This window comes from Dermochelys coriacea, chromosome 1 (genome assembly GCF_009764565.3).
Source record: "Dermochelys coriacea isolate rDerCor1 chromosome 1, rDerCor1.pri.v4, whole genome shotgun sequence".
Lineage (NCBI taxonomy): Eukaryota > Metazoa > Chordata > Testudines > Dermochelyidae > Dermochelys > Dermochelys coriacea.
Window position 1 is genome coordinate 131,893,184 of NC_050068.2, and position 25,375 is coordinate 131,918,558.

General features: G+C 40.9%; 1 protein-coding gene across 4 annotated transcripts in view; it reads left to right on the forward strand.

The window, feature by feature from the left end:
• Positions 1–2,256: 2,256 nt before the first annotated feature.
• Positions 2,257–25,375, forward strand: part of SHROOM2 (shroom family member 2) — a 182,669-nt gene continuing 159,550 nt past the window's right edge. For 2 of the 4 annotated variants that reach the window (XM_038386784.2, XM_043500917.1), the window contains exon 1: positions 2,259–3,270. In XM_038386784.2, coding sequence (XP_038242712.1) covers positions 3,043–3,270 — 228 coding nt within the window. In that variant the 5' untranslated portion in view covers positions 2,259–3,042. Of the gene's footprint in view, positions 3,271–25,375 lie in introns of all 4 variants that reach the window. The other 2 variants (XM_038386783.2, XM_043500823.1) reach the window with 2 other exon arrangements.

Here is a 25,375-nt window from a genome sequence, read left to right on the forward strand (position 1 = left end):
ATATATAATCAGATGGATTACTATAGTACTATCATAAACACCTACAGCAATTTAGGTGATTTAGGCACCCAAATCTCAGTTTTAGGCACCACTGAGAACCCTATATCCTTGTTTGGCTGCTGCCTAACACTGTTGGTGTCAAAGCTCACTCACCACCTAACTTTTGCTGCAAACACTTATCTCAGAGCCTAAATTGCTACCTCTGGGCATGTGCACTGCTGTCTCACTCTATGCATCTGGATTCCGATTTCATGCCAAAGCCCCAGAGCAATCCATAAAGCAAGGGGAAAATAGGCATTCCTCCACCTATCTTGAATGTGGGCCTGATTCGGTTTGCATGCTCAGCGTTCCAATACCTAAGTCCCCTTGTGGATCTAGTCTGAACTCACTTGTGACACTGGGCAAGTCCCAAATTCTGCTTCTGTTTCCTAACAAGGCTCTTGTTTTTGGTTACCTATTTTTGAAGAAAATTTCTGAGATTTTACAAAAGCTATTAGTTTTCCACCGATTTTCACCTTAATTTTCGACCACTTAAGTACATGAAAATATTGATCATATGAAGAAAATCAGTACATTACATTAGGAAATTGTGTTTATGTTAATAATAAATTAATCTAAGTGTAAATGCCAGGCTGTCTATTAAAGTAAGGCAATGTAACAGAAGCTACTATATACGCACAGACAAACAGACATGTGCAAATAAACTATGGCATTTACCTGCTTTTACTTTCAATAATCTTAGGTAACACTACCCAGCTAAAAAAATAATCCCACAGCAGGAAACCTCAGAGCTTAGGTCAATTGACTTGGACCGGCAGGGCTCACATTACAGGGCTAAAAATAGCTATTTGGACTTTTGGGTTCAGACTGGAGTCCAAACTCTGAGACCCTTGCCCATCGCCTCAGAGCTCAGTTGATCCAGGTTCTCAGACTCACTGTCATGGGAATATTTTTTTTTTTTTGGCTGTGTAGATGTACCCTTACCTTTCTCTTTGTTGCTTTTTTCCCTGTGCTCCTTTCTCCCACTATTTACCCAGAAAACTATTAACTTAATTTTATGCACCAATTTTCACACAACTTTAATTGTTTTGAACAAACACCAATACATTCCAGGGAACTATTTAACAAAATAAAAAATGAAAACGGAGTGCCTTGCCTACCCATAAAATATTTGTCCGCCTTTGTAAAGAATGTTGCGTTCTGCTGCATTATTTCCCTCCCTCAAATCGCCTTTGCTGTGATGCTATAGAAAACTGAGACCCCTGCTTAGCGCATTGACCAATATTTTCTCATTGTTTTCCTGTCCTGCCCCATCCATCTGTAACCAGACATTGCCTCCTCTTCTACTTAGATTGTAAGATCTTTGGGGCAAGTGCTGTCTTTTTGTGCTGTGTTTGGCCAATGCCTAGGGGCTGTCCGTACATTATGTAGTGCATAAGGGGGAATGGGTGGGCTCCATGACAGAGTGTTTCCTTGAGTGTTACAAGGGGGTGGGGGTCTTGAAAAATCACCAAAAAATGTATTATGTAATTTATGGACAGTTCCCCTCCCCACTTCCATGATTAGGTGGCCTAGCTGCTGCCCCAATACACATAACTAGAGGACCTGGGGGCCCCTGAAGCAAGTAGCTAAAGCCTGTAGGGAAGGGCCAGCCGGTGCAGCAGGTCTATGGGCATTCAGCCACCTTGCAAAGCGAGGAGTCCGGCGGCACCTTAAAGACTAACAGATTTATCTGGGCATAAGCTTTCGTGGGTAAAACAGCCCACTTCTTCGGGTGCAAGTGGCGTGGGGGTTTTTTGGTTTTTTTTTTTTTTTTGCCCAGATAAATCTGTTCGTCTTTCAAGTGCCTCCTCGTTGCTTTTGAGGGCACAGACTAACAGGGCTACCCCTCTGGCTAGCTGCGAAGTGGGGGGCCAGCGCCTGCTTCCACCGGGAGATGCCCAAGGGAATTTTGGGCCGTGGCTACCCCGGGAGCCGGACCGAGCCCCTGGCCGGCTTGTCTCGCTGGCGGCCACTAGGGGGCCCCCGTGAGGGGCGCAGGAGCCGGGCCGAGGCTCCTCCCGCCTGCCAGGTAGGGGATGCGCTCCAGGGAGGGCAACGAATCAGGGTGGAAGGAGCGAGACCACCCCGCCAGGGGGCCGGGGCTTGCGGACCCGAGCGCGCGCACAAAGCAGTTAACCCTTCCCGCCCCGCCGCAGGGCCCCGGCCCGAGCAGGGAGGGGAAGAGGCGCGCTGGCTGCGGGCCTGAGCAGCTGCCGCCCCCTCCTCCCGGCTCTGCTGCGCTAGGGCTGGGAAAGGCGGCGGCGGCGGCGGGGGCAGCCGCGGGGGAGGGGGGCGTTGCTCACGGTCCCGGCTGGCTGCCCGGCGGGGGATGAGACCCCAGCCCGGGGTGGGGAGCAGCCCCCTGTGTGGCCGCGGAGAGGGCGCCAGGGGCCACTGGTGGCCCGGGCGAGCCGCTGCGCTCTCCGCTCGCTGCTGCCCGGCCTCCGCCTTTGTCTGGCCCCACCTCGCCGCGCGTCTTTCAGCCCCGCCACCCGTCCCCCCCTTCCCCGCTTGTGTGAGCGCCCGGCTCACCCCCGCCGTAGGGGGGAGTTGCGAATCCCACGGTGACTTTGCTCCCTGTTCTGCAGGATTTGCCCCCCCCCTTCTCCCGGGGGGGGGGGAGCCGAAGGAGGGAGATCGCAGCCGCTTCTTCCTCCTCCAGCTGCGGACAAGCCCATTGCAGTGCCTGGGTGAACTCTGCCTGCCTGCCAAGTGCCCACAAGTTTGGGCACAGAGCAGTTTCGCAAAGCCGCCCCCCCCCCCCCAGGTCTTCCCCTCCGCTTGTGGCCTCCCCGCTTGCAACCTTCAAGCGGGATCAAGAGGAGGAGGCGTGCAGGGGTGGATCACTCCCCACCCCCGTGGGACCACGCTCGAAACTCTTGTTAGGTATGTGGTTCCTAGGTCAGCCGCAGCACGCTGGATCCGGCTAGGAAGAAGCTGGGACAGTTGGGCAGGAGCCTGCCTTTAGAGTAGCTGCCGCAGCCGCAGCTCGGCAGCGCCATGGACAACGTGGAGTTCAGAGGCGGACCGGAGAGATTTCCAGACAAAGATCCCCGGCTGAATGCAGTGTTTGTGGATCAGGGGCCGACGACGATGATGATGATGATGGTGGAGCAGAGGGGCGGGGAGGGGGGCAAATTGGTGGAAGTGTTGCTGACTGGAGGGGCTCCTTGGGGCTTCACCTTAAAAGGAGGAAGAGAGCATGGGGAACCTCTCATCATCACCAAGGTAAGAAACCGGTGCAGGAGAGCGAGGGCTGTTACCTGACACGTCCGCACCCCCCTCCCGTTTGCCTTATCTTTCGTTGTATGTAATCTCTCCTTTCCCCCGTCTCTCAGGTTGACCATATCTCTCTAGCCGTTACACGATCCAAACAATAGGCTGGCATAATGAATGGGAACACTATGCTTGGATCGACTCTTGCTGAAAACGGTAGCAGTGACTTTAACAAGCTTCTCGTATCGTGCTCAGACTTGGAAGCTTGAAAGTTGCTCAACGATTTTGAGAAAAGTGCACGATAAAAAATATGTCGCTTGCCATTTTTTGTTGCTCTTGGTCTTAATGTGAATTGCAGTGTGCCCGTGAAGGGGGGATCCTTCTCGGCTGGAGTTTTCTAGTTTGTTGCTTCAGTGGAAGACATTTGCCTGTTGCTGGTAGTTCCTGCTTGATCACATCACGGGTTCATAATTTCCTTAACCTGCTAATAGAGCCTTGGCCAAACGGTACAGTTCCCCTCTCCCCAGTAGTGTACTGCTGTTTTCTTGTCTCATTTCTCCTCTTTAGCACTGGCCTGCACCTGTAATAGAAGAACAACGTTGGGGAGTGGGGGAGGGGGAGGGTCAGAATGTAAATAAACAAAGCAATAAACTCCCTTAACTATTAGGCTGTTGTGTTCTATTGCTTGTTGGAAAGGTAAACCTAGGGGCACACGTGCTTTAGCTATACTTCTATAGCTTTAGTTTATTCACTACTTATTTTTTTTATAGTGAAGCATGTAATTGTATCTGAACACTACAATACTCTTCAACTAGATACATCAATCCTGCCATATATATGTTTGGCAGGGTTTTGTTTGACATTTCATTACACAGTTATGTATGTTCGGAGAAACGGTTCTTTTTGTTAAACCCATTTACAAGGCTGTACCTAATAGCTGTTGTTTTTTTTTTTTTTTGGCTACAGCACCTCAGTTTTACAACTTTAAAAATGTTGCTGGTTTAAACTTCTAGAAAAGGGTTTGTTGCTTTTTCTTTTCTTTTTCTCCCCATTAGAAACCTTTCAAATCATTCTGAATGACCACTGAAATGTTGAGAAAATGAGTGGAATGAAGGAACATTTTCCCCCACCATCCATAGTGGAAATTACTTCAGGCTTTTATATTATTGTATTGTATTAAAGTTCTGACACAAGCCAGGAAAATTCGAAGTAAAGGCTGATCATTGCCCTGATGCTGAGTTTTCCATGGGGATTTTGTTAATTTTACAAAATATTTATTTAGCATAGTATTTTAAATTTGGTTTAAAACAAAAGTTCCCACGGAACGTGATTAAACATGTGGTATGAGAGAAAGAAAAGGCTCTTGGGTAAAAAGTGTGTTTATGTATGTATATGCTGAGTTTCCTATTCTAAATCGTGTATATTTCAGTTTATTATGCACACATTACTTACTTGACAAGGATGCATTATTATGTGTTTTCTAAGAAATTGACAATTGTGATATATGTTTTGACCCAAGAATTCCCTTGTGTTTTCTTAAACAAACAACTACATCAGGATCTAACTGATGGTTTAAAAACCATGAAGACAGTTGTGTTATTATGCAAGCAAAAAACAAAAACAGACCCTTAGTCTTTGTGCATTACTTCCCCCCCCACAAAAAAGTCAAAATAAATTTTTCTGAAACTTTGGTATGGGAGAAATACAACTCTTGATCTACCAGCTCCAGGGACATTTTGCCTGTCCCTATTTTCCAAGTACATAAAGAATGTGAGAGGTCAGCAAATCCTTGAACATCCCAGAGCAAGAACTTTTCTATTGTTATTGTCATACTAAGTAGGTTTTTTTCTCTCTCTGTATGGGTTTACAAGTCTACGTATTCTGGACTTCCCAAATTAGGGCTTATCTAAACAAAAAAGTGAGTGTCTGTCAACTATGTACCTTGCCTCCAACTATGTACCTTGCCTCCAACCATGTACCTTTAGTTGTAGGGCCCAAGAACTCAGACATTTCAGGATCCCAAAGAAGAGGACTTGTTGTTACTATGTTTGAGTCTCACTCCTGGAAGCTGAAGTGGTTCCTATTCTGAAGACAAGGGCATGATTCTGCAAAGATGCACATCCATAACGTTGCTCATGTAATAGGACAGTTCTCATAAGCAAAGATACACATCTGCTTAAGCGTTTGGAGTCTTTGCATGTGTGTTCCAAGCCTTGGGTGTTTGAGAACCAAAGATGACCAAGACGTCCATGGCAGTTGTACCCATGTATCGCATGGAAAAATTTTGTGGCCTAAATGTCTGCTTCCCTATTTTTCCGTACCATACACAGGACAACTACTCCATTAAGGGACACAGCTGGCTTAAAAATCACATCTCTGTCAGAAAAATAGCACCTAAGATTACTATAACTGAATAAGATTAAAAACAGAAATATTTTTTTTCCAAAAACCCCATTAATAAGAGTAGGGAGACTCTCGGGCAAAGGTAGTTTCTAAAACTACTCCTGATTTTCTTATTAAATTGACTAAATTTCAATTTAACAATCTACCAAGCTACCAGAATGCACTGAGGGAAAGGCATGGTAAACTGAAGAAAATATATGTTTAAATCTCAGTAGGGAGATAAGTATGTGTGCCATAAGCATTGGAATGTTGGGTGCAGGAAGTGTTTTACTCATCCAACATGCAAAGAAAGGTCAAACTAGAGTCATCTTCCTAATACCAAATAACAGTACTAATAGAGTATCCCACTTAATTGGGTGATTAAGCTGGCTCATTTCAATATTTCTTCTTACCCTGCAACTGAAACAGAAAACTTAAGGTTCTAACTACCTACTTCAGGAGCACACATATGAGTTCACCCACCACATAATGTGTGTGTGGGGTGATTTTTTTTTTATGCAATGATCATGAAGAAAAATGGTACATGATACAGCTTGTTCAGGTCTTGAACATAGTCGGTCTTCTGAAACTCACCCCGCCCATATGCAACTGCATTGTTGACTAATACTTAAATGTATTTTTTTCAGTGTCTTTTGGTTTTACTATCCTCGTTTGACAATAAAATCTTACTCTTGAAAGAAAAGTAGGGATTTTTAATTTGGTTTTGCAAATCTGTACATTAAAAAGTAATAGCATTATGCTTTGTATTTCTTCCAGAGCTCTGTGCATGTCTTCTAGAGCATTCCAAAAATTTGCCCCAAAGGCAATTTATTTTTGCCTATTATAGTAACTTTGGACCTTGAGGAAAGGGATTGACTGTTTATAGAAACTTGCAGAATCTCTGCTTGACCTGAACCATTGCTCACTGTATTGGTGTGACTTTTAACTATCTCATTTTCTTTTTTAAATGAAGCAAGCAAACACTGAATTTAATAATGAAAACCGCAATTTTGTCATGGGTGAACCTTTGAAAATAATCTCTTTGACTGCTAGCTAGCTTTAAATATAGTTAACTTTCTCTTTTAAAATGTCTTTTTGATAATATGCAGAAAATGTACCTATCATTCCCAGGTTTGGATGTGGGGGATGGGTAGAAAATACCAATTTGGAATTCAGTTCATTTGCAATACTAACAACATGTAAAGATTAACAAATCATGCTGGAATTAACATGATCAAGATAACTTTACTGATAATATATGTGAAACATTTGCAGTGTATGCTTAGAGTTTGATGCATTGTAATGCTGATACTACTTAAAAGATTGCTTTAACAAGTGCCTGCAGCCATGATCTCACTGCAAACTAATCAAGGTTGGGCCTGGTTCATATTTGGATAAGAGACATCCAAGTGAAACCTGGGTTGTTGCAAGAAGTGTTGCTGATTCAGTAGGTGAAACTCTTCCCTCTGAATCAGTGGTGAAGCAAAGCTCCAGCTGGAGATGTCACCTTTCAGATCAGGAGCAGACTCAGAGTCCTGACTACTTTTTTCCACTAAAAATTACACAATACTTTTCTAATGGGGATGCGTGCCTGGTGTTTTGATTTGTTCTGTGTTTATACAGTGCCTAGTACAATGGGTCCTGGTTCATGACTGGGGCTCCTAAGTGCTATGAAAATACAAAGAATAAGTGTAACGGGCAAACTGTAATTTGAATATCTACATTTGATATAAAAATCCTCTGTTCTAACTAGACAACAGAATTCTTCCATATTTTCTAGCTCAAATGGTTATGTAGAGCTATTTCATTTCAAAAGTAGCTGCATTTCAGCAGTGGGAGAAGTGACTGCTGTTTTTTTATAAAGAATTTTTGAATTCTGTAGCTTTAAAGACACGATATAAATGTAAATAATTACTTTTTGTTTAATGGTTCAAGTGTATGAGAGTTCTTTTTCAGACTAATGGCTATCCATTTGTACAGAAATCTGTAGAGAGACTTTTCTGTTTCCTCAAGTATAAACCAATCATTTCATCATTTTGTGCAAATTAGTCATTTGACAGGCTGGCTAAATGGCTCATTGATTGACACTACAGCTAAGTGAAAAGATCAAGAATATATGTGCCAAGGATTTGGCTTGGTTGATCTTGGGTTTTTGTATGTATGTATAGAAATTTTTTAAAAAATGAATCCTGTCCCCTAACACACAGGATACTGAAATCTTGTTTTTGTGAGTTTTAGCATGTATGTGTCCTTTGGAAAAGAGAGATCAAGACTCTGTTAAAAGAAAAGGAGTACTCGTGGCACCTTAGAGACTAACAAATTTATTAGAGCATAAGCTTTCGTGAGCTACAGCTCACTTCATCAGATGCATTTGGTGTGAAGTGAGCTGTAGCTCACAAAAGCTTATGCTCTAATAAATTTGTTAGTCTCTAAGGTGCCACAAGTACTCCTTTTCTTTTTGCGAATACAGACTAACATGGCTGCTACTCTGAAACAAGACTCTGTTGTCTATTATAATTAAGGCTTTTTATTGAAACAAACACTTACCAGTAATACTTTTCCAAAATAAAGTGCAGATTTGCTAGTAACTATAAATCTAACTTTATATTAGTGGGTAAAATGCTATATTTGTGCAGAAAAAGGACCATTAAGGTAAATAGCTGATTCACAGGTTTTTAATATTGTGCTCTAGCACAGAGTTCAATATGATCTCTAGCTAGTGAACTTTTCATTCTTTGTTGATGGAAATGCACAGAGGAGCAGAGCCTGTATTGGCTTCAGACACTTCCTCCTAACGATAGTCAGCTATATTTGTCCATTTACATAACCTCATCTCTAGGAAAAAGCAGTAAACTATAAAAACTAGTAGTTGAATCCATAGAATCACACCAGAAATACTTCATGCCTCATAATTCTCTTTAAACCCTTGATTTAGTCCTTAGAGTGGGGCTACTATTTGGGATAGTACCTAAATCAAACCTTCCCTAAAATGCTATATTTGTGTGTACCACTCTCCAGCTTTACAGCATTTTTTGGGATTATTTACATGTTATAATGTATTTCTGAACATGAACAAAGTAGTATCTTGTTGGTGGGAGGTGGGGGTTATTTTTCTAGCTGTTTTTCTCAGTAGGCAGAAGTTTGCCATAGAATCATAGAATATCAGGGTTGGAAGGGACCTCAGGAGGTCATCTAGTCCAACCCCCTGCTCAAAGCAGGACCAACCCCAACTAAATCATTCCAGCCAATTTCATTCATTTGTCAAGCCTGATCTAAAAAACCTCTAAGGAAGGAGATTCCACCACCATTCCAGTGCTTCACCACCCTCCTAGTGAAAAAGTTTTTCCTAATATCCAACCTAAACCTCCCCCACTTGCAACTTGAGACCATTAGTCCTCGTTCTGTCATCTGCTACCACTGAGAACAGTCTAGATCCATCCTCTTTGGAACCCCCTTTCAGGTAGTTGAAAGCAGCTATCAAATCCCCCCTCATTCTTCTTTTCCGCAGACTAAACAATCCCAGTTCCCTCATAAGGTATGTGCTGCATCCTCTCCTCATAAGGTATGTGTTCCAGTCCCCTAATAATTTTTGTTGCCCTCCGCTGGACGTTTTCCAATTTTTTCACATCCTTTTTGTAGTGTGGGGCCCAAAACTGGACACAGTACTCCAGATGAGGCCTCACCAATGTCGAAAAGAGGGGAACGATCACGTCCCTCGACCTGCTGGCAGTGCCCCTACTTATACATCCCAAAATGCCATTGGCCTTCTTGGCAAGAAGGGCACACAGTTGACTCGTATCCAGCTCCTCGTCCACTGTAACCCCGAGGTCCTTTTCTGCAGAACTGCTGCCTAGCTGCTTAGTCCCTAGTCTGTAGCAGCACATAGGATTCTTCCGTCCTAAGTGCAGGACACTGCACTTGTCCTTGTTGAACCTCACGAGATTTCTTTTGGCCCAATCCTCTAATTTGTCTAGGTCCCTCTGTATCCTATCCCTATCCTCCAGCATATCTACCACTCCTCTCAGTTTAGTGTCATCTGAAAACTTGCTGAGGGTGCAATCCACGCCATCTTCCAGATCATTAATGAAGATATTGAACAAAACCGGCCACAGGACTGTCCCTTGGAGTACTCCACTTGATACTGGCTGCCAACTAGACATGGAGCCATTGATCACTACCCATTGAGCCCAACAATCTAGCCAGCTTTCTATCCACCTTATAGTCCATTCATCCAGCCCATACTTCTTTAACTTGCTGGCAAGAATACTGTGGGAGACCATGTCAAAAGCTTTGCTAAAGTCCAGGAACAACACCGCCACTGCTTTCCCCTCATCCACAGAGCCAGTTATCTCATCATAGAAGGCAATTAGATTAATCAGGCATGACTTGCCCTTGGTGAATCCGTGCTGACTGTTCCTGATCACTTTCCTCTCCTCTAAGTGCTTCAGAATTGATTCCTTGAGGACTTGCTCCATGATTTTTCCAGGGACTGAGGTGAGGCTGACTGGCCTGTAGTTCCCTGGATCCTCCTCCTTCCCTTTTTTAAAGATGAGTACTACATTAGCCTTTTTCCAGTCTCCGGGACCTCCCCCGCTCGCCATGAATTTTCAAAGATAATGGCCAGTGGCTCTGCAATCACAGCCGCCAACTCCTTTAGCAGTCTCGGATGCAGCACATTCGGCCCCATGGATTTGTGCTCGTCCAGCTTTTCTAAATAGTCCTGAACCACTTCTTTCTCCAGAGAGGGCTGGTCACCTCCTCCCCATGCTGTGATGCCCAGTGCAGTTGTCTGGGAGCTGACCTTGTTCATAAAGACAGAGGCAAAAAAAGCACTGAGTACATTAGCTTTTTCTACATCCTCTGTCACTAGTTGTCTCCCTCATTCAGTAAGGGTCCCACACTTTCCTTGACTTTCTTCTTGTTGCTAACATACCTGAAGAAACCCTTCTTGTTTCTCTTAACATCTCTTGCTAGCTGCAACTCCAAGTGTGATTTGGCCTTCCCGATTTCACTCCTGCATGCCTGAGCAATATTTTTATACTCTTCCCTGGTCATTTGTCCAATCTTCCACTTCTTGTAAGCTTCTTTTTTGTGTTTAAGATCAGCAAGGATTTCACTATTAAGCCAAGCTGGTTGCCTGCCATATTTACTATTCTTTCTACACATCGGGATGGTTTGTCCCTGTAACCTCAATAAGGATTCTTTAAAATACAGCCAGCTTTCCTGGGCTCCTTTCCCCCTCATACCATCTTAGAGGTTTAGAGAGAGACAAGGTGGATGAGGTAATATCCTTTATTGGACCAATCTCTGTTGGTAAAAGAGACAAGATTTCGAGCTACACATAGCTCTTATTTACTGTGCCGTTTCTCTTAAGCCTGGCTGAGTAGCTTGCCCTAGAATCTACCCCTTTGTTGTTCTTCAGATCCCTCTTTAAAACTCTCCTTTGACGCAATGCCTATAAAAAGCTTTCAGAGTAGCAGCCGTGTTAGTCTGTATTCGCAAAAAGAAAAGGAGTACTTGTGGCACCTTAGAGACTAACAAATTTATTTGAGCATAAGCTTTCGTGAGCTACAGCTCACTTCATCGGATGCATTCGGTGGAAAATACAGTGGGGAGATTTATATACATACGTATTTATGTACATATGTATTTATATATAAATAGCTCATGAAAGCTTATGCTCAAATAAATTTGTTAGTCTCTAAGGTGCCACAAGTACTCCTTTTCTTTTTATAAAAGGCTTGACAATGGTTAGGCTGCTGGTGTGCTGACCTGCCTATCATGCTGACCAATATTATCTCACCATTTCCTTGTACTCCCCCATCTGTCTATATCGATCTGTTTCTTGTCTTACACTTACACTGTAAGCTGTTTGGGCAGGGACTGTCTTTGATCTGTGTTTGTACAGTGCCTAGCACAATGGGCTCCTAGATGGTATAATAGTGTAGTACAGGGGATTCCACAGCGTGAAGAGGAAAGCAATGCAAGTGAATATGGTTTGGGGCTTACTTTTTTGCTCTCTGCCCCCCTGTGGCTTGGGCTCAAATAATCTGGAAAAGCTGAGTTGGTTCCCCTGTCCTTCTATGAGGTCCCCATTGGTACTTCAGGTAAGGAAGGAGCTTAATGCCATATTGGAATTCTCTTTTCTGCGAGAGCTTCTACACAGAAGAGTGCAGAATGTCTTATGTTAAATAAAATGAGTGTTATTTTGGTTTGTGTATCCATGGTGTCATTTAAACAGCTCTGCCTTGATTTACATAGCGAAGGTTTTCTTACCTAAATTTCTCCAACAGTCATGGCAACATTAGAAACTTTTCCACAAGACAGTATTTTGTAATGTATTAAACTGATGGCGAAAACATAACTAGAAATGTATTCTAGTTCTTCACATTTGCCAACAGGAGGACTGAGATAAGAGAGAATGAATGAAATGGCTTGTGACTCACAGGAATCCATCTTTAAGCTTGGCTCAGAAGAGAGGTTAAACATTCCCTCTTCTTAGAAGTCACAGGGTTCTGCTTTGGCTTATGTAGCCTTTGACTGATGTGCAATATAGTTTTATAAACGGTGTGTGTAATACTGAAACAATATGTAATATTTTTTTGTCCTTAGCACCTGTCATTGTTTTAAAATGATACAGTAAAACTCAGGTTGTGTGAAAGAATCCTGTTTGTCACTAGCAAAAAGGAACACTTTTGGATACACTTGTTACTGTTGTCTTGCTTTCCTCCTCCCTCTACCCTCAACACACTCAGTTATGTATAGGTACCTGGCCTGATCATCCATTGGTTCTCTAAAATAAACAATCAAATAAAAACACAAAGCCAGCCAGAGGAATTAGCCACACAGTTCCCACTTATAGAAATTGTGTGGCTAAATGCCCTAGGCAGCTTTGAACATATCAATTTATTATTTAAGTTCTCTATCAATGTAATAAAAATAGTTTTGCCTTGTGTCTGTTGCCACTATTCTAACATGATTCTCAAGTATATCCTGTTACAGTAATGGTACCAATTACAGACAGAAAAAATTAAAAAAGAAACAGCAACAACCTTCTGGTAGCAGTAATAAATTATCACAGGGTTGCTAAAATATGTTTCAGTGTAGCAGCCGTGTTAGTCTGTATCCGCAAAAAGAAAAGGAGGACTTGTGGCACCTTAGACACTAACAAATTTATTTGAGCATAAGCTTTCGTTAAATTTGTTAGTCTCTAAAATATGTTGTTAACTAGCTGAATGTTATGATTGTGTGTTTTAGGTTTTGTTTTTTTTTTGGTAGCGTTTGGGTTTGTTTTCTTTACTCCCTCTCGGCCTCAATTTTGAATCCTAGGGCCAGGAACCAGGACCATCTCAGTGTTCTGTGATTGTAAAGCACCTAGCATAATAATGTCCTGATCAACAATGTTGGCTGCAGGTGCTATGGTAATACAAATAGTTATCGTTGTCAGACTCTCCATTTACGGCCCCTGCTGCAGCTCATTGCTCCTCCAGCAGCATCATAGAAATTTACCTGATTCTTGTAACAGCTTCCACAAGATTCCGAACAGCTGCAATTATCAGTTACCTACACATTATCAAAACTCTGATTTAGCAGCAGAGGCAATAGAGCTGCCTGCAGATTAAGGCAGAAATCACTACATCAGTTCCGTTTGGCTCATGGTTGCAAGAGGTTAGCTGTGCAACCATAAGGGCTAGAGATCTAATTATTATTAAATGAAAATTCTGGTTCCATGGATATTGCCCTAATTCTGCATTGGATTGAAAGTGCACTGCTGCAACCTTAATTCTAAATTAACGTCTTGAAGTTGTGTATAAATATCCAAGCCTCAGTGATAATTTATAAAATAAAATTTTAGCCTTCCTAAAATGTACATGGTTTTTAAATTCTCTGCTTCTTTCTTTTTGGAAAGGCAGGTTCTGACTCATTCCAGATCCTGGTTCTAAACCTTCTGTTTTGCAGCCTGTAGTGCATTCAGTCAGTGGTGGATTGCTTGTGATACTGAACTCTGGATGAGCCAAGTAAGAAAGTATTCTTTGAATGGGGAATGGCAGAGAAGGATTGGGTTGTTTGTAAATGAAAGTGTAGTACCCACTGCTATTCTAAAAACTGCAACTGTGACACTGTTCTCTTCCACACATGAGGAAAACCAAATTGTCTTAATCCCTTGTAAAGGGATTTTGAAGGCCACAGATGGTTTTGAATGTTCTGTCTTTTGTGTAGATGCTGTTTTATTTCTCATATCAAATACTTTGTTAGATGTAAATATGATTTGGCTGGTTTTGACTTGGAAAATGATGAAGAACCCTCGCATATTTTTCTTTTACTACTAGCTAGATATACACATAATGTTGCAATGTTCCTCCTGAAGTACACTAATGATACTACTAGTGCTGGTGCAACTAATGCTTAAAAATGCTTAACATGTTACTCATGCTAATTTTATGACCACATTTTTTTATTAGCAGTTTAGAGTTACTCATAACTCTTCCGAAGTGATGTATTATAGTGCTTCAGGGTGGTTTTTCTGAAACATGGTTTTGTAGTAAAGGAAACAGCAGCACTTCTTGCAAATGTACCATTTTACTCATGATCTTATACAAATATCATGCAAAAAAAATTTTTTTGTGGATGTGTCCAATCCAGCAGTATCTTTTGAAACCTGTACATCAGGTCATGGTGAGTGTTTGGATCTGAGAATGGGAAACTCTATGGGGTCATGTACAAATTTCTTTGCCCACTTCAGCCTAAATGAGAGTTGGGCTCTTCTGAAAATCTGGCCCCAGTTTTGGGTGCTGAGAAAGCACTTTTAAAATCTGGACCCAAACTTCTGCTGATAAAATAACTGGATGTTGTAGGGTGTCTTTTGTTGTTTGTGGGCCTGAAGGTACATGGGGGACAAGTGGCTTGACCCTGCAAAAAGCAAATCGCACTGAACTCCTGTTGACTTAAATAGGAATTGAGGATGCCAGGCACCTTTCAGGAAGTCCTTACCATCTTGCAGTGTCATGCCCTACTAACTTTAGAGAGGAAGTAAACATAAGAAACTCTAAGAGTTTCTTAGAGTTGTATCAGTCATGAGATGAAGTGAGTAACACCCCTGATGTACAAGTCTGGGTTTCCCATCATATTCAGATGTGAAGCCAGATCTCCTGAAGTGAAACTGCATTGCCATATGGTGTCTACCCTAAATCTTTGATTTTGGATTCTAAGAAAGATTATGGATTCATTGTCTTCTAAAATATTTCACTTTAGCTATCTTTATGATATTGGAGAGATAATGTGGGTGAGGTAATATCTTTTATTGGGCCAACTTCTGTTGGTGAAAGAGACAAGTTTCTTAAGTACCTGATGAAGAGCTCCGTGTAAGCTCAAACTTATCTCTCTCACCAACAGAAGTTGGTCCAATAAAATATATCACCTCACCCACCTTGTGTCTCTTGTCTCCTGGGACCAACATGGCTACAAACACCCTGCATGCAATCTTTATGATATGACTCTGTTATGCAGTATATATGTTCATACGTAGGAGTACTTCAGAGGATTTATGTAATGTCTGTATCTAAAATGTCCTGGAATTAGAAGCGAAAAGCACTTGCTGGTCAAGTTTGATGAGGAAGAAACCTCATGTGATGTGTTTTCCATGTGGGCATCTCTACACTAGGAAAATAGATAGTCTTTTAACATGTTAGTTTACACATGAAATGACAGCTAGCAGGAGGAAGAGGAACAGGACCATACTGACCAGGAGAACAAGGAATAGAGGATAAGAGGATCTCCTGATTCCGTGGAAAAGAATGGACTATCTTAAGTTTACCTGGTTAGTTGTCACTTTCCTGGCAGATGACCATGTGTTACAGTAACGATCCATTCTTCCCAGCTTCCTAATGCTACTGGAGTACTCTTTCATGTGGAAGTTGGTGTGGTTCAACTATCATTGATGTGTTCTCAAAACAGTGTAGTGGAGAAACTAGGATTTGACTTAGTCATTACTACATGGTTTTATGGGTCACATGGTTTTATTCATATATGTGATATACTAATGCATTTCCTTCAGTAAGGGATATTTTCCCATTTTGCCCCTCTTCCCTCCTATATTTAGAAAACAGATGTGCAAAATTATGACAAAAAGAGCAATTTACCAGGAGCTTTGAAGGTTGCACCTAACTTGCATGGTCAGCTGCATCTTGGGACACTCATGGCTCATTTTCCCCCTTGGGTTATCCTTTGGGAAGCCTTGGTTTCTTGTAATCAAGTAATACTTTACTGTTTAAAAAGAGAGAAGAAAGTATAGGGAAATGAAGACACAAGGATGAAGGATGTATAGAAAACAATCCGTATAAAGAAATATCTATTACTGAGGGAAATGCTGTTTTGTTAAAAAAAATTCTCAGCTATTCTTTAGCGCTTATTAAATTTTCTTTTATTTTGTAGCTAGAGGGAGCTATTGACTGAAGAAGGAAGCAGATTTGAGGGTGTGTATAGAATCATAGAAAAGTAGGGCTGGAAGGGATTCTAGTCTCTAAGGTGCCACAAGTACTCCTTTTCTTTATACTACTATGGAGGATTTCAGATACAAGTGGGTAGAGAAGAGATGATGGGAAGACTAGTTCTGTGGGCTATTTTAAAGTTATGTGGAAGCTAAAAATGGTCTGATTTTTGTTAATGGTTTTGTTTTCATTGGAAAATGTTTAAACCATTGTGGGGAGCAATGAGAGAGACAGCAAGAAGTGAAGTTACACAGCACAACAGAAGACACTGCAGATGTCCATCGCTTCTGTCGCTATCACCACTATTGTCCATACTCTTTCTAAAAGAAATGGGGATTATTTTTTAGAGAATATAATCTAAAATTGGAAAGAAGAATATTATTTATATAGTTCCATAGATATGCATGGCACCTTGCAGACAGAAAAATAAGACCACGTCCCTCCCTTGTGGGGTCATCTTCTGAATTACACGGACAATAAAATGGCACAATACAGGAGGAGAATCTTCAGATCATGTAGAGGGAGAGGACTGAAATGGTAGAAGACAGAACAAGGAAGGAGGGGTGAAGAAGAAAGCTCTAGGGGTTATTTGTGCTTGTTTTTTTGTTTGCTTTTGCGGAAAGCATTTATCTTAGGATTGTAGGTAATTAGCTTGTAATATTATGGCGAACGCTAGGATTCTTAAATGAAATTGTTATACAAGTGGTGATGGGAAGCATCTAAATGTAGATTATTGATGGAATGCTAACTGAAAAATCTTCAGTAGCAGAAGATTTGTAAAAACTGTTATAACACGTTATAAAAACTGTTTGCTATGTGAAATGTAGCTACTAGTATGTAATCTGTTGTGGGTTTTTTTGTTTTTGTTTAAACTGGTTAGGAGAGAGAGAAAACAATATAGAAATTTCTCATCTGTGTCACCTTGGGGATGAAATGCAGGAGTAACTGGTTAGATGTTTTTCCACTGCATCTTGTTTGGGGAAATATTTCAAGGAAAAAAATGTGACTCTTTTGTTGTTGGTTAAACACAGCTTTGAAATTCAAATGTTTCCATGCTCATAAGCTGCTTGATTTCATATTTTATATAAACAGATCTCAATTGTACAATATTTTCATCAAAGAGACATGCTTTGCATAACTTGAGTTAGAATGGGAGAGGTTATGACTTTTTTTTGTTTTTTGCAGCTGATTACATTTTGGCCTTTACAATTATAAAAGCGGACAAAATCCTAGACAATTTTAGTTAACTCTACATGTCTCAAATAGTGCCATCTAGTTGTTTTTCATATTCCCAATGGTTCTTAACTTTTAATTGATAATTTCCTTACATCTCAGAGCTAAAGTCTTGTATAAGTCTCCCTCTGATGCAGTAGAAATTTTTTAAACACACTTATTTCATGAGTCTGTTGCTGTATTAAAACAAAGCCTTCTTAAATATAGTTTGGTATGAAAAACAGAAATGTGTTTATTTCAGAAATCTAAATTAGATAAACTCAACTAAGTTTTCTTATTACTTATAACAAGCAGGAATTGATGGCACTGGTTTCATAGATTCCAATACCAGAAGGGAATACTGTGATAATCTAGTCTGACCTCCTGTATAACTTACCAAATTCACACTCCATTTTGGTTAATTTCATGGTCATAGGATTTAAAAAATTGTAAATTCCATGATTTCAGCTATTTCAATTTGAAATTTCATGGTGGTGTAATTGTAGGGGTCCTGACCCAAAAAGGAGTTATGGGGGCATCACAAGGTTGTTGTAGAGGGGGGTTGTGGTACTGCTACCCTTACTTCTGTGCTGCTGCTGGCAGTGGCGCTGCCTTCAGAGTTGGACAGCTGGAGAGAGCAGCGGCCGCTGGCCGGGAGCCCAGCTCTGAAGCAGAGCCGCTGCCAGCAGCAGCACAGAAGTAAAGATGGCATGGGATGGTATTGCCATGCTTACTTCTGTGCTGCTGCTGGTGGGACTCTGTCTTCAGAGCTGGGTACTCAGCCAACAGCCGCTGCTTTCTGGCCACCCAGCTCTGAAGGCAGTGCAGAAGCAAGGGTGGGGATTCTGTGACCCCCCCCCAAAATAACCTTGTGATCCCCCCCAAAAGGCTCCTAATTTGGGTCAGGACCCCCAATTTGAGAAACACTGGTCTCCCTTGTGAAATCTATATAATATAGGGTAAAAGCACACAAAAGACCAGATTTCACGGGGGGAAGACCAGATTTTACTGTCCATGATGTGTTTTTCATGGCTGTGAATTTGGTAGAGCCCTACATATAACACAGGCCATAGAACTTCCCCCAAAATAATTCCTAGAGCATAACTTTTAGAAAAAATATCGAATCTTAATATAAAAATTGTGAATGATGGAGAATCCACCACGACCTGAGATAAATTGTTCCAATGGTTAATTCCTCTCACTTTTAAAAACTATGCCTTATTTCCAGTCTGAATTTGTCTAGCTTCAACTTCCATCCATTCGATCCTGTTATACCTTTCTCTGCTAGATTGAAGGGTCCATTATTAAATATTTGTTCCCACGTAGATACTTACAGCCTGTAATCAAGTCACCCCTTAACTGTCTCTTTGTGAAGCTAAATAGATTGAGCTCATTGAGTCACTATAAGGCACCTTGTCTAATCATTTGATTGTACTTGTCTCTTCTCTGAACCCTCTCCAGTTTATCAGCATCCATGCTTCATGTTAAAGTTGGGCATCATGCCTCTAATTATGTTTAAGTATCTAAGGCTACATTCTGCTCCCACTGAAATCTGTAGGAGTTATGCAATGGACTCCCGTGGGGACAGGATATGGCTCTTAGGGTGTGTCTACACTGCAATCAGGAGGTGCAGCTGTAGCATTTTTAAACATACAAGTCAAAGCTAATTCAAGTAACGACAGCAGTGAAGATATGGAAGCAGAGGCGGCTGCACAAGCTAGTGCTGTCTGACCAGGGTACATACTCATGTTGCTGCTGCCCATTCTGCCTCAGCTTCACTGCTTTTGTTACTTGAGCTAGCTTTGATGTAGCTAGATCAAAGCTAGCTCAGATATGTCTACACATGCTGCAGTCATGCTTCCTGATTGCAGAGGAGATGTATCCTTAATTCTGATGCATAGTAAGCCTGTTACCACTCCAAAGTGTTCTTCACATCAATAGAATCTGGCACAGTTATAGAAGTCTGTTAATGGTATATGATACATTTTCTAATATCCAGAAGACATTTCTTCCCCCTGGCTGTAGGGTAGCTAACACTCTAGCATCTGAAGATAGTTAAAAGGGGAAAGATTTTCAGAGGCATAAAGTGGAGTTATGCATCCAGCTCTGATTGACTTGACTTTCCATGGGAATTGGGTACCCAACTTTGTCTTTGTGCCTTTGAAAAATCTCCCCCGGAATCAGGATCATTACTATGATACTATTACTGATCTGTCTGTAGGAATCCTGTTTTTTCTGCTCCTGCTTATGGGAGAGTGGAAGTACTTTAACACTGAAATCAAAGTCTTTTAAGAAATACAAGGAAGAATGAATGTGGGGGAGGAACAATTCTGGTCTCTCAAACTGGAGAGAATCTCACCCTCCTTTTTTTAAGTTGAGTTCCTAACATATTCACAAAAAAGTTATACTTAGGAAACAGTGAAAATAGTGACAGTATACAAAAGTGTACTGCAAGTAGATTTATAGCAGCAAGTGAAGACTATAGAATATCTCACTCAACACCAGGCTAAACAAAGACCACTTTGAAGAATCCACACTGGAATTAAGGCTGCTATGGTAAATTTAATTTGGCTGCCTGACTTCTGTGTGCTTAAAATCTCAATCATAACATTACACTAATGTAATTTTTTTTTTGCCCATAATATCTCTGCTAAGAGGAAAATGTCTTTAGGGTTCTCTTTTCTTTTTAATATTGATGGACAGTTAGAGCAATTTTTATAGCTCCTAGGGCTGTGCAAATATTAAAATTTTTTTGAATCAGCTGAAGTGAGATCATTAATTGGTGCAGTCAGGCCTCTGGGGCCCATTTGTAATGTAGCGTTGTTATGGTAGTGATGAAAATGTTTTGTTGTGTTCCCAGCTCAGAAGAATCTTTGCTCTGGCACCCTGTAACCGAGGTGGGGGAGAAATTGGGGTGCTCATCAGCTGAACTTAGTTCATAGGGATTCTGATGTGAGAAGATGCTATCAATGTCTGTACTGGTACCATTCTGTAATACTGTTCAATTTGGAATTGCATTACCTGTACAAATAACAGGCCTCTAATGAATTCCACCTGCTTATAGTCACTGTATAAGAACATAAGAATGGCCACACTGGGTCAGACTAGAGATCCATCTAGCCCAGTATCCTGTCTTCCAACAGTGGCCAATGCCATGTGCTTCAGAGGGAATGAACCAAACAGGTAATCTTCAAGTGATCCATCCCCTGGAGTCAATATGGGTCAATCTGATTGCAGGATTAGGGCCTTACAATAAATGGGCTTTCAATCTTCAGGCTAGCATCAGTTCTGATGCATTGTATTTAACTGGACACTCCCATTGACAGTCTAAACTCAAAGCAGTCCTGTCAAAATTCAAATAATGTCTAGGCATTAATGATGTTAATTTATTCTCCTAGATTCATGCAATGTTTCTACAATTATTCCTTATAGGGATATTTCACCATATTGTTACCATATCAGTATATTGTTTGTTTTCCCCACAGTCACATAAAAAAAAAAAGTTAATGAGAAACCTTGTTTAGTGGGAACCAACATTTCCACTCTGGAGAACTGCTAGTTATTCCAGTTCACAATGAAAATTTACAGTTGGTCATAACCATTATGTGGGATAACTTTGTGAGTTGTTCTCTTCCCCTGAAAAGCTTTTGAGTAATCTAGATTCAAACCCAGTATATCTTCTAGGGAGAGCTAAGTGATTCCTCTTCCTTTGGTTTAAATGAGCAATTGTGAAGCCAGTGTAGGCAAGATCATGACAGTGGAAAAATAATAAAAGAAAAGTGTGAGAATAGTTTTACTTATTAGACCACCGATATGATTGAAAGAATTGCAGCCAATCACTACTCAAACACTGAGACTTTCAAAGATGCCTATCCATTACAATTAATGGGAATTGGTTGTCCAAATTCCCCAGTGCAGCTTTGAAAATCTTAGCCTGAATTTTATCCCCTCATAAATGATACTGACTTCATCAGTGAAGTTGTCAGTGATGTCTGTCTTTATCCATTTAGGCCATGCTTTCAAACAGTTACTCACCAAAGCTCCACCACTACTGTTATTTTAATGGCTTAAAGGGCTTGTCTACACTATGCAGCTTTCAGCGACAAGGCTGTGTCGACAATCACTAAAAGTCAGCGTGTGTGAATGCTCTCTATCGGTATTTTAAGAATCATGAACTTTAAGGTCAGAACGGACCATTATGATCGTCTAGTCTGACCTCCTGCCCAATGTAGGCCACAGAATCTTACCCACCCACTCCTGTACAAACCTCTAACCTATGTCTTAGCTGTTGAAGTCCTCAAATCGTGGTTTAAAGACTTCAAGGTGCAGAGAATTCAAGGGGCAGAGACCCATACCCCACGCTGCAGAGAAAGGCGAAAACCCCCCAGGGTCTCTGCCAATCTGCCCTGGAGGAAAATTCCTTCCCGACCCCAAATGTGGCGATCAGCTAAACCCTGAGCATGTGGGCAAGACTCACCAGCCAGACACCCAGGAAAGAATTCTCTGAAGTAACTCAGATCCCACCCCATCTAACATCCCATCACAGGCCATTGGACATATCTACCGCTAATAGTTGAAGATCAATTAATTGCCAAAATTAGGCTATCCCATCATATCATCCCTTCCATAAACTTATCAAGCTTAGTCTTGAAGCCAGATGTCTTTTGCCCCCACTGCTTCCCTTGGAAGACTGTTCCAGAACGTCAGTTCTCTGAACCTTTATCTAATTTCAAGTCTAAGCTTCCTGATGGCCAATTTATATCCATTTGTTCTTGTGTCCACAGTGGTACTGAGCTTAAATAATTCTTCTCCCTCCATGGTATTTTATCCCTCTGACATATTTATAGACAGGAATCATATCTCCTTTCAGCCTTCTTTTGATTAGGCTAAACAAGCCATGCTCTTTGAGTCTCCTTTCATAAAACAGGTTTCCATTCCGCAGATCATCCTAGTAGCCTTTCTCTGTACCTGTTCCAGTTTGAATTCATCCTTCTTAAACATGGGAGACCAGAACTGCACACAATATTCCAGATGAGGTCTCACCAGTGCCTTGTATAATGGTACTAACACCTCCTTATCTCTACTAGAAATACCTCGCCTGATGCATCCCAAGATCGCATTAGCTTTTTTTTCATGGCCATATCACATTGGCGGCTCATAGTCATCCTTTGATCAACCAATACTCCGAGGTCGTTCTCCTCCTTTGTTACCCCCAAGTGATGCGTCCCCAGTTTATAACAAAAATTCTTGTTGTTAATCCCTAAATGCATGACCTTGCACTTTTCACTATTAAATTTCATCCTATTACTTTTGCCGACAAAATACTTCCAGCCCTGCGAGCGGCATAAGCTTTGTCGGCAGGACAGCACTCCTGCCAACAAAGCCACGTTCACACTGCTGCTTGCGTTGGCAAAACTTTTGTCTTTCGCGGGGGGGGGGGGGGGGGGGGGCTTTTTTAATTACCTGTGAAAGCCAAAAGTTTTGGCGACAACATTGCAGTGTAGACAAGCCCTAGGACACCAGCAGCAGAGTACTTTCAAATCTTCAAGGGGAAGGAAAAATGTTTTTATTGTGCGTGATTTTCATGGTGAATAATATTCATTGAGTACAGTTGTAATAAACAGCTTTTGCTTGTGTCAGAAACCTCTGTTTTACTTCAACGTTTAACTACTGCTATACTTCCTGATTCATGTGAAATGCTATCATAAACTACTTCCCTTAAGTACCCTTAATTTATAGGGCTTTTATAGCTGCACTTTCTCTGCCTCTGTCTCCCTCCATGCAATCTACCTACTTTGGGTCTGAGAGCCATGTGCTTTGTAGCTCCTGCCACCTGGGTCAGCCTTACTGTGCTTGTCTGCTTCATTGACACTTTACAGCTTTTCAACTGAGTTAAAAGGAGATACTCTTCTGCAAATACTTAATTTTTTTCTCCCTCTACTATTATTTATTACTTAAAATGACACATTCAATTTAAAAATTGTTCAAATTATAGGTAAAGCAAAGAGGTACGCATATCATCTTCTAGAAAGACTGAGGTGGGGACATTTATTCTCTATTTTTTTCTTTATTCATTTTACAACAATTTGTATCATGTCAGTTTCTCTTTCTGTTTACTTTTTTGCACAGATACGTGGGGGAGAGAATCATTTTTAAACAGGAAAATGTAATTGTAAAACACAAATTGATGGGGTGGGGAGAGGGTTAGGTGTAAGTAACTGAAATACTTTCCTCATGGATTGTATTTTCTAAGTGGACAACCTACCTCATTCTCAATTACTAAGGGACAATCTCCACTCATTGATATATTTTGCTTTCTACAACCAAATTTCTGTACAACTTTTCATGAGTGATGCACCCGAGTATTCCGATTCGAATATCTAAACTGTATTATTAAATCTATTCACCTAAATGTGGGTTATTGCTGATTATGTACTCTATGTATCATATGACTTTTAAAAACAAACTTTGTATTTCTGGATAATCTAAGCACTATACCCAGATGTACAGACACTCTTTTATCAACCTTTGTATTATATAATTTTTTTAACATTAGCTTTAATCAAATTTTTAAATCTGAAATTTACTTTTTGATCTTTTTAAAACTGTCTAGAATTGAAACAGTACAGTTAAAGAGAAATTGTCTATCTCTAATGTAACCTGTTGCTCAGTGTGTTGCATCTCTCTCTCTTTGCCCATCCACAGAGGGATGGGAGTCTGTTACAGCTCTCAAGCTACAGATATTGGCTCTTTAGATCAAACTATAGAAACTTATGCTTTGATCTTTGAAGTCCTTGGTTCAATCCCCTGACCTTTGATAAGATGGCAGCTATCACGCTCAAAGCATTTTGGTTTGAAGTTTGTAGGAAAAGCCCTATACAAAATAAAGTTATACCGTGCTATTTCTCTTTAGAGACTTGCAGTACACTGAAATAAATTTTATTTGTCTATATGACTGATGCACTTGACTACGCTGATGCCAGCATAATTGTATTTGTTAACCATTGTATTTCTTGTTTCATAATACCCAAACTTACTTTTTGTCATTATAGTACAAGAGCAAGATTTTGAGTCTGGTGGGTCTTCTTCACTGAGCACTAACAGATAGACTTTGCTTTAATTTCCACGCAAGCTTACAAAATGAGAGATTTCCTGTAGTAATTTGTAAAGTAAGATTATAAGGGAAAACAGTAATTAAGAATGACTGATGTTTTAACTATTAAAGCAACTCCTTTATTTAGGAGCAGCTCTAGTTCTAGATGGGGGAAGGGTTTAATCACATCTTTTGGAACAGTGTGACCTTCAAGCTGAACTTTGAAAGGTTTTCTGAAGCCCTTCTTGTAATACAGTACTAGATTCTTAATCTTTGTCTAGAGATTCTTCTTCAAGCTTTGACATTTAAATGAGGGAGTGTATGCTTAAAGCTGTTTACAGGTAAAATAAAAATATTGATGTAAAAGCATCACCATATTCTTGTGTCATGCCATTATGCTTAGGTGTAATACTATCTGTCTCCCTCCCACCCCCCTGATTCCTACCAATGTAATATTCTAAGTGTTGGACAAAAATTCAGATTGACTAAGCATTACCCACCATGCACTTCATAGTAATTTCTGTTTGTACAGATTTTAGGAAGCTAGTTTAGCACTTGGTGGGGTTAGCATTTGTTTTTGGTTTGGTCCTTCTTACCTGTTTAACTTGTATTTTATGTTTTATTTCTTCTCTTACGGTGGGAAAGCTCTGACAAAGACATCTGTGGGTATCCCTGAAAATGGTGAGGCTTTACTTAGCCTTGTCTTTTCCCTTGTTGCTTGTTCCAGAACTGAGTCCTCTTGCACATGCTCCACGTGCAAGACTACTATACTCCAAGAACCTTGCAAAATTCAGACACATCAGAGTACATAGAGAATTGGGTTGTAGCCAAAAGCCCTGGTCCGGCTTCATGATCTGCTCATACAGACTAATTGGCAACTTATGTCAACTTAATTTGTCAGTGTACATGCTACAGCCTTCCTCCCACCGATGTAAGTGCCACC